The following is a 10,255-nucleotide window of genomic DNA, read 5'->3' as shown; positions in this document are numbered from 1 at the left end:
CAAAGAGAAAACCCATTTTAAAAAGAAGAACATTCCTTCTGTCTCACAATGACCCGTGGGGCCCACGAGACCCTCTTGTAACCCTGAAGATACACGTGGGTCTTGGCGATCTCATTTTTCCTAGGCTTTCAGTCACTTTGCTGCTCCACCTTCTAGCAACGATCTTGCCCTTACTCTCTGATTATCCTGACGCCGCTAGAAACGCCTGACAGGAGGAGAGGGAAGCAGGGACGTGGGGGCACCGACGGCGCGACCGCTCAGCCTGTCGCGTTCCTCACTGGTCTGCCCGGAGCCGGCCTGTCTTCCGGGGCAGCGCACAGGGGCCTGGAGCTTCACCTCCATAGTCTCATCGCCGGTCTGTGTCTCTGAAGAGGCGAGGTTTCCGAAGTTTCCCTTTTCTGTCCATAACGGCAAAGAAGAGAAAATCGACGTGGAAGGCACGCCACAGTTCTCAGGGGGTCCCAGGATGAACGCAGGAGACAGGAAGCAGCTGTCGGGGGCCCCGGTGGCAACACCGACCCTCTGAGCGAAACCCCAGGCTGCACGTCTCAGATGGGCCACCCGATGAGTGTTCCCAGTCCAGGACCTGACACCTGGGCAGCTGCTTCCCAGGGCAGAAGGAGCCCCGGCCCCCGTGGGTCCCGTGGAGGGAAGGGCCTCGGCATGCCGTGTGTGGCAGGAGCTGGACGGCCGTCCCGCAGCGGGACAGTGACGGCATTCCTTCACCTTTCTGCTGTGTGAGCACCAGACTCACTTTTCATAAGTAGACGGGCATGTATAGAATAAAGGCGACTGCAAGAAAATGGTAATGTAAAAATTAAAAAATTCACAGGGTTGAGCACTCTAGTCAGTATTCATAAATTTAAAATGAAAATATTTTGAATATATTCAACACTCATCTCTTCAGAGAAGTTGTGAACTGTCAACGTCTCCAAAGAGGGGCTGGAAGCTACGACACGCTGGAAGCCGTGGGAGACGGCGCTGCGCTCCGGTATCAGCACACATCCCAGGCTCACGGTGGCGGGGAGGGGACGTCAGCAGCGCTCGGAGGACAGCGCCCCTGCCAGGCATGCTGAAAACCGGGGAGGCGGGGAACAGGAGGTGGGGTGTGCCGCATTTGAAGCCTAGCTTGAATTTCTAGTAGATTGCTTGTCACCGTCCCTTCACTCAGGTCTGCAAATTGTCCACACTATGACCAGAAACACAAAGGCTTGACAGAGCGCCTTGCACACAGCACACACAGCGGTGACTATCCCTCCTCATGGCGGTGGGGCCGTTGGCGCCCAGCTCTGACCCAGAGCCCAGCAGGGCTGGCGTCCCACACCCTGGCCTTGGGGCGTGGACGGGTACGCAAGATCTGCGAGGATTCTACCTGGTGGTCAAAGCCAAGGTGTGTGTGAATGATGGTGACCACAGCTTCCCGCCCCAGAAGGTCCCAGAAATGCTGACACTCACAGCCTGAAGCCTTAAAACCACAAAGGAAGGACACAGAACAGACACGATCTCTGCAAAACCCCAAGTCCCCTCTGACCAGGGACCACGCCCCCCCATGTCCCAGGGTTTGTGCTGACGCTTCAGATCACTAACGTGAACACAAATTTCCTTGTTATCATGCCTCTGCCTGGTTTTCAGAAAATTCCTGGAATTCGCCTTGACTTTCCAGGCGCGTGGTATATAATCCTTTCTTTGGAAGAGTAGGCTCTCAGTTCCTGGCCACACGGTCTAGATCTCAAACCCCCTCCAGGAAGCTCCGTCAGGAAGGGGGCTGCCTCTGCCTGCTCGGGGCCTGGGTCTCAGGTGGTGTGCCTTCTCACTTTCGTAACCCATGGCCCCAGAACAGCCAGTTTATGTCCCCACAGAGGATCTGTGACATCACTCACAGGGTCAAGACTACACGTGGTCTGCACTGTCCACCTCCACGCTGGCCTCTCAGCTGGACCCCGGCTGCCTGGAACGGTGAGCTGGAGACTCTTATTTCATGCTCAGGACGAGCCTCAAAGTGCTCATCCACAGCATCAGAGACGACTTCCCAGCCGAGGAAGCCAGCTCTATGTGCCCAGCGTCTTGAACCAACAGAACTCACCCTTGACCCATCCAACCTCCAAACACCTTGTTGTGACACTTCAACCACACCACTTCCCCAAATCCACTGTGTGAGCAGGACATGCGCCTCCCTCGAGAAAGACCTGGAGGCTGGCACGCTTCGGGCGGGAGCAGGTGCAGAGGGGACCTGTGCTACAGAAGCTGGGTTTGCAGTAGACCTCGGCGGAGATGCGGAGGCATCTGGAATGCTACCAGAGTGGCTGTGCATGCTGTGGACAGGGGTGGGGACTCTGCTGCTGCCTGCTTGGGTTCGAACCCATCCTTGGCCACCTGCCTGTGCTGCGGCCATGGGTCGGTGTGGCTGGCTCCTCAACCGGCCATATGCACAGAGAGAAGGGCACCTGCCTCCAGAGAAGGGAGTGGGTTAAGTAACAAACAGGAGGTCTTGAGCCATCCTGGTACCCACAGCAGGGGAATGTCCCCTACTTGGCTGTTACAAATGTTCCTCGTGATCAGGAAGTGTGTCGGCATCAGCGTCTGGTTTATCCCGCAGGAGACAGACAAGCCATGGCAGCTCAGTCAGTGCAACAGGCAGCAGGAGTGCAGGAGCCGGCCTGGATGACCAGGTTCAAACCCTGTGTTGTGCCTGCCCTTGCTGCTGACCGACCGTGTCCTCGAGTCTCTGCAGTCTCTTTGGTGGGGCCTGGTGAGCTGCAGGTGCTTCCCTGAGGTGGCACCAACATGGCCTTCCCGGGGGGAGGAGAGCAGCTGGGACGGCAGCGTGTCTGTGGTGGGCTTGCCCAGGCTCCTTCAAGCTTCCCTGGCTGGTTGGGGGCAGGAGAGTGGTCAGAGCTATGAGTCCAGACCTCGAACCTGCAGCCCTAACGGGGGCCACACAGACCTCCAGTCCTACCACGTGCAGACAGACCACACGAGTCGCTGCCTGGCACCAGCCTCCTGCCTCCACCAGCACTGGCCACGGTCGACATGTCCGCTGGCTCCCGAGGGTTTGGTGCCCAGTGTGCCAGGCTGGGGGCTTCCTTGTCTCATGTCCAGTTTTCCTATCCCACCATGGCTGCAACCCTCAGTGGACAGTGCGATGGACTGGATGTGTCCTGCCCAAAGTCCCTCGTTGAAGTTCCAACCCCCCAGGTGATGGTGTTAGGAGGTGAGGCCTCTGGGAGGTGATGAGGTCAGGAGGGTGGAGCCTCATAAGTGGGATCAGTGTCCTCCTAAAAGAGGCCCCAAGAGCTCGCGCTCCCCTGCCACCATGTGAGGACGCAGGGAGAAGGCGCCCTCTGTGAACCAGGAAGCGGGTCCTCACCAGACACCCGGTCTGCCACGCCTTGACCTTGGACTCTGGCTTCCAGAACTGAGAGAAATAAATTTCCGTTGTCTACAAGCCAGCCAGGGTACGACATTCTCTTACAGCAGCTCGAACGGACTGCAACAGCCGGAAGGCGACGTGGGGCTCTTGGTGGCAAGACGTTTGTTAAAAAAACTCATGCTTCCTCTTAGGCTCTAGGTGGTTCGAGCGGGACAGGAAAGAAGAATCAGGTGAGCGCTGCTCGAGCCTTCCACGCAGGGAGGGAAGGAGGAGCTGGCCGAGGGGCGGGGGCCGCGCCAGGAGACGCGCCCTCGACACCAGACGCGTGAGCTACTTGACTTCATCCCACAGCAAGAAAAACTGCTCCTCGCTAGACCAGAAACACCCAGTCCACGCTCAAGCGAATGGACATTGTTCAGCATCTGTTTTGTAAATCAGACCCCCCAACACTCCTTTTATTAGAAAGACAAAATAAAACATACACAGTCTTCTCTATGTAAGTGTCACATGAACGTGAATGGTGTTAGGTGACACAGAAACGCAGGGGAGGCAGCTGGAGCAGGTGGCTCAGGGTGAGGCCCCTCTGCCCACGCAGCACTCACTGCCAGCCCTGCCCAGCACCTGTCCTGACCACGGTGCTCAAAGGCAGCAGAGACGGCGATGGAGGCACCGTCGGGGATGTGGGGCCAGGCAGGGCCAGCAGATCCTGTGAAGGCACCGCGAGGACAGACACTTGCTGGGGCGGGGGGGACAGGTGTCTTCATCTGCCATGTCAGGGGACAGCGCAACTAGCTGGTCCAGGGCTCCCGGCAGCTCGCACTGAGCAATGGTGCTGTGGGCTCAACAGTGGCTCCCAAAGTGTGCCCATGTCCCAATCCCCAGAACTTGTTAACGTGGCCTTATTTAGACAAAAGGTCTTTGCGGATGTAACTGGTTCAGAATCTTAAGCCAAGATCATCCTGGATTCTCCGGTGACCAGTGTCCTTATAAGACACATGGAAGAGAGACACAGAGGGAAGAGGCTGTGAGGCTGTGTGCCCGCGGAGGCTGGAGCCACACGGCCACAAGCCCCGAGTACCTGAGGCCACCAGGAGCAGGGAGAGGCAAGAAGGGTCCTCCCCTGGAGCCTCTGGAGGGAGTGTGGCCCTGCCACACCTTGATTTCAGATTTCTGCTCTCCAGAATGAGAGGGGATGGATTTCTGCCTTATTAAGCCAGCAGCTTTGGTGATGTGTTACGGCAGGACGCTCACACACCTGGATTCACAGTGCAGTCACTAGTGCATTGGGACACCCTCCTGAGCTGCTCCCAAAGACGTCTAGGACGTCTGTCTGATAAAGGTTAGCCATCCTTGCTAAACGGAACTAGAATAAGCACTTGAACTTGTGATGGTATCTGAGGGCACCCGGGTGCTAATGAAAATCACAACAGTCACTGCTACAGAGGAAAACCACAAGGAAAAGAAGTGGGGCGCAAGGCTAGGTGCCTGTGTTGTGTGGGTGCGGCCTGTGTGGACCGGCCCCGTGTTCTCATGTGACCTGCGTGGACAGGCTCTGCCACACGGTGGGTGGCTCACCCACTCCCAGCGGGGGGCTCACCCACTCCCAGCAGGGAGCTCACTCCCAGCGGGGCGAGGGGCTCACTCACTTCCCCATATTGGGATGTCTCTGCTCTCTGCCTTCATCACGATGGAGGACATTGTCATGGTGACAGGGATGGCGTCGAAGTAGGAGGAATGTGGTGCCAGCGTGAGGATGGCCGCCTCTGTGGGCAGCGCCTGCCGCCCCTTCACGGCCACGCGGTGGAAGCCACCCACAAACCACATGGTGCGCATGATGGCCTTGAGCAGGAAGTCCACCACCCTGCAAAAGAGGGGCTGGGTCACATGGTGCAGGGGCTGCGGGACGCACATGCAACCACACACAACACAGGAAGCCCAGGCTGCAGCCTTTGCTGAGGGCGTCCAGGGCGTGGCCGTGGCCGGTCTGTGCCCGCAGGAGCCGCTGCTGCAACGCCCGGCCGCAGGCAGGAGGGACGCTGCACTTCTCTCCCTTGCGTCCCACGCTCAGCTGGAGGCTTCTCCACTCAGGTTTGCTCAGGGATGTGGAAGGGCTCCGTGTCCTGGTCTCTGCTACAGTGCACACCAGCATTCAAATGACATGGGACTCGGAACATCCACAGAATAAGCCACGTGCCAGAACTAAAGACCCCTACACCTTAAATGTTAGCAACTTATCTACCAGAATCCTATCGCTTTTACGTGGAAACAATCATTAAGACCTCCGCAGTGCACATTAAAATAAGAGGAAAGCCCAGAAGGAGAACAGGCGCAGAGGCCGGCGTGTAAGCCTCCCTGGTGTCATTTCCTACAGGAAACCAAGGTTCCCAAACTAGGCATCACGCCATGAAGTGAGATTCTTCTGGATGAAATTGATGGACAGTAAATACAGAAAATAAAGTAAAAATTAGCCTAGATTTACTGAATTTGTTTCCTATTTATTTCCTTTTTAAATATATGAGAATTTACGCACTTTGATCCCTTTTATAATAATCTCTAACAAACTACAAAAGGCCTCGATTCAACACGTCATTGAAGTGGCACGTGGCAAGTGGCCCTCGGACAGCAAGAAGCCACAGGTTGCTCACACCTGAGTGCACAGAGGGGAGGATCCACCCTCACCAAGAGACAACTCTCTCTCTCTCTCTGCTCTACCAAACTGCCCTGTGAGACCCTGGGTTGCTGTCACCACCAAGACCCTCCCCAGATGTGTTCCCTGGACTTTGGACTTCCCAGCCTCTGAAACTGTAAGCAATAAATTTCCTTTTCTTTATAAATTACCCATTCCAGGTAATTTTGTTAAAAGCAACAGAAGTGGACTAATGTAGAAAACTGGTACTAGAGAGTTGGGGTGTTACTTAAACACTTGGAAATGTGGAAGTGGCTTTGGAACTGGGTGTTGAGGAGAGTCTGGAGGAATTTGGAAGAAAAGGCTAGAAAAAGCATAGGTGCTGGTCAAATGGTGGTGAGCAGATGCTGATAGAAATATGGACAATAAAGGCCATTCTGAGAAGATCTCAAATAGAAATAAGGAGATTTCCAGAAACTGGGGCAAAGATCACCCTTGCTATAAACTGCCCAGGAACTTGGCCACATTCTGTTCATGCTCCAAAGTTATAGAACATGGAACTTCAAGGTGCCGAATCAGGGTATTTGGCAGAAGAAACTTCTAAGCATCAAGCATTCAGGAAGTCACGCAGCTGCTTGTAACAGCCTGCACTGTGCAAAGGCATAACATGAAGCAGGAATTTACTTAAAAGACGTTCATTCAAAAGAAAGCAGAGGGCAAAAAATCGGGAAACTATCAGCCTGGCCATGTGGGAGAGAAGCTAAAAGCCTGCAATGGTGCAGCCCTGTCACACTTTTACCAAGAGAAGGGAAACAAGACTGTGAAGGCGTTTTGGAGATCTTTGAGGCTGCCTCTTCCATTGCAGGCCCAGAGGCCTAGGGAGAGAGCATGGGCTTGGGGAATAGGCCCGAGGCACCCTGCATGGGCTCGCTGCCCAGGGCCACCTCAGAATGCTGGTCCCTGCACTGGCACCCCAGCTGCTCTGGCTGCTCCAGCTGTGGCTAAATTGGCCCCAGGTGTGGCTGGACCCAAATCTTTGAAAAATACAAGCTGGAAGCCCTGGTGGCATCCATGTGATGTTAGGTCTGCAGGCTTGCAGAATGCTAGAGCTGTGGAGGCTTGGGAGCCTCCACCCCGTTTTCAAAGGATGTATGGAAAAGTCTGGGGGCCCAGGAAGAGATCTGTCACAGAGGTGGATTCACCACATACAATCTTCACTACAGCAACGCCAAGAGGAAACATGGGGTCAGAGTTGAAGCAGGTAAACCCCATCAGCACCATGCCCAGTGGAGCCATGGAACTGGGACTGCCATGGAGACCCAGACCTGTGTTGCTACCAGCCAGCAACACCAGCCTGCAAGAGCTGAAGCATCACCTGAGACCAGGAAAGTCACAGGAGCAGAGCTGTCTGAGGACTTGGGGACCCAACCCCCACACCAGCATGCAGAAGACATGAAACATGGTGTCACGGTACATGATTCACCAGCTTTAAGATTCAGTGCCTGCCCTGCTGGGTTTTGGACTTGCTTAGGACCTGTTATCCCTTTCTTTTGGCCTATTTCTCCCTTTTCAAACAGAAATATGTACCCTATGTGTGTCCCACCATTGTATCATGGAAGTAAATAACTTGTTTTGATTTCACAGATGGGACTCTGAACGTTGGACTTTTGAGTTGGAACATGTTAAGACTTTGGGGACAAAATGAATATATTTGTATGTGAAAAGGACATGAGTTTAGGGGGCCTGGGGCAGAACGCCTTGGCTTGAATATCCCCCTAAAACTTAGTCCCCTCTGTGACAGTGTAAAGAAGGTGGGAAGTCTTATTACAGTAATGAAAGGTGGAGCCTTGAAGCGGTGATTAGGTTGTAGGACCTTGCCACAGTGAACGGATTAGTAATGGTGGTCAGGGGTGTGGTTTTGAGGGCTTTCAAACGAGAGCATGTGAGAGTCTCTCTCTGCTCTGCCATCTGCCATATGAGACTTCTGGGTCACTGTCACCACCACCAAGGCCTTCACCAGATGTGTTCCCTGAGCTTTGGACTTCCAACCTCAGAACCTGTAAGCAATAAATTTTGTTTTTCTACAAAATAAAAAGAGCCAAGTCCCATTCTGCCACCAGGTTAAGTGGGTGACCAAATTGGGAAAAATCACTGCACATAAAAACAAGAGACTAAAACCTTACTCAACTGATTTTCCCAAGGGGCTTAAAAGTCCTCTCGAGAGACGGATCAGAGCAGCGGCCAATCACTGGAAGGGCACAGAGCCCTCCAGGAGCCACTGTGAAAAGACCGTCACCTGTCCACATGGTAAACAAGTACCGCGTGGCTACAAACTGGGACTCTGGGGACCTGACACTGATGCTGTGTTTCTGAAGCTGGGTGTGATGGCACAGGCATGCGCTTTTTAATTACTTGTTCAACTAAACATTTTTAAATGCACTTTTCTGTATGAACATTATTTTTCACAATAAAAGCATGTAAATAAATAAGACAATGGATAACAAGTGATGCATAAGGAGGGAGAAACAAACGAGGCTGCCGGGGAGCCTGCAGGAACAGCAGCCAGTCCCAGGAAGGCAGACTCAGAGGCGGGGGGGAGGGGAGAGCTGGGAAGAAGTGGGAAACACATGTCACTCTATTAGAGACACACCCACCACCCCTCAGATCAGAAGGCCAGACAGGACTCGGCAGAAATGGACTGGGGATGGGCAGGTAGCCCCGACAGCTCTTCTCTAAAGAGCTTGGTGGGATTTTATACCTAGTCAAACTATCCCCAGGGAACAGCTGGATGGCTGGCATCGATGACGGCCCTGGAGGAAAGCTCTGTTTGCCGTGGAGCGCTGGGCCAGCGCCTGCTCATCCCAAGGCCAAGGCAGCAGCAACAGCCCCGTGGTGCCCAGAGTTCCTGTGTTCCATCCACAGGGCAGGGGCCTCTGTCAGCGTCCTGGAAAACCCGCTCCGTCCGACATTCCTCACACAGGTGGACACCCAGAAATCCTGAGATGTGTGAGCTGAACCAGCCACGTGGCAGAGAGGAAGGCAGGGGACGGACCCCGAGGAGACAGTGTCGGCATCAGAAGATGGGCCTAAAAACGTCCGCCACACACGAGTACTGGCAGAGTGAAGGAGGATGGGGTGCTGCAGGAGGGATGGAGGCCAAAACCACTCCTGGAAGTCAAATGTGCCCCACTGCAGGGACGCCCAGTTCACAAGAAAGGCTGGGAAACAAGGAGAGGGAAATCTCCAACATGCAGGGAAAAGGGAAGACAGGGACACACTGACGAAACCGTTTCTTTGAGGTCACGAAAGACGCGGACCTTCAGCCCACGTCAAGGTGCTGAGGGGAATGAACTAAAAATAATAGACTCACACCTGGGAATCTCCTCCATGAGTTCTTCAGGTTACAAGGGGAAGTTATTCAGGCTGGACAAAGAGAAGCTTCTAAAACCTCCCAGGGAAGAAAAAACAGGCCACTCAAGCCCCAGAGTTGCAGGCGTGAGGAGGCAGTAGAACTACACCGTCAAAGCTCCCAGGACTCATGATTTCGAACCTACGATCCTCCACTTGTCAAACTGTGAATAAAGCCCCTGCAGACCTGAAAAGGAGCCCAAAGTCCTCCCGCAGTCCTCTGTTGGGGAAAAGAATCTGGAACTCTAGAAAAGCTTGAATAAGAAAAAGAAAAGAAAAACCAGGCCCAGCAGCTAGATCAATCCCAGGAGAATGCAAAAGGCATTTCCAACAGCAGACAGGAGCCACCAGGGGACAGCACGGGCAGGGGGGAGGTTCTGGGGGCTCCAGGACCCTCCTTCAAGAAAGCCCAATTCCAGGGCTGGCCTGTGGCTCACTCGGGAGAGTGTGGTGCTGACAACACCAAGTCAAGGGTTAAGATCCCCTTACCGGTCATCTTTAAAAAAAAAAAAAAAGAAAGAAAGCCCAATTCCAGAAGCAGCACATGTCCACAGGCTGGAGAAGTCTGAGGCTAAGCCAAGAGTTTGTTTTTTACAGTAGCAAGCAAGTGAAAGGTATATTGAAATTCTGTAATGCATGCGCACGTGCACGCGTGCGCGCGCGCGCACACGCACACACACACACACACACACACACACACACACACACACGGAGGTATAGTCCAAATGCAAAACAGGCGGATGTGCAAATAATTCTGAGGAGTCAGGGGATATGAGGGGAAAACACCCATGCCTGTGACCTGGGAATGTTCTCCTGGGAGGGACGTTCTCACGCAGCCTTTCACGGTGGGG

General features: G+C 54.0%; 1 protein-coding gene across 1 annotated transcript in view; it reads right to left on the bottom strand.

Moving 5' to 3' along the window:
* Positions 1 to 278: 278 nt before the first annotated feature.
* The window catches only part of LOC103610865 (lysophosphatidylcholine acyltransferase 1-like), a gene marked incomplete at its 3' end in the record, with an annotated part of 18,110 nt that continues 8,133 nt past the window's right edge, over positions 279 to 10,255 (bottom strand). Inside the window, exons 3-4 of the mRNA XM_008594940.1 lie at positions 5,017 to 5,231; positions 279 to 398 (exon numbers count right to left, since the gene is read on the bottom strand). Coding sequence (XP_008593162.1) covers positions 279 to 398; positions 5,017 to 5,231 — 335 coding nt within the window. The remainder of the gene's footprint in view (positions 399 to 5,016; positions 5,232 to 10,255) is intronic.

This window comes from Galeopterus variegatus, unplaced genomic scaffold (assembly GCF_000696425.1).
Source record: "Galeopterus variegatus unplaced genomic scaffold, G_variegatus-3.0.2 Scaffold11933, whole genome shotgun sequence".
Classification (NCBI taxonomy): domain Eukaryota; kingdom Metazoa; phylum Chordata; class Mammalia; order Dermoptera; family Cynocephalidae; genus Galeopterus; species Galeopterus variegatus.
This window is presented reverse-complemented; position numbering and strand designations above follow the sequence as displayed.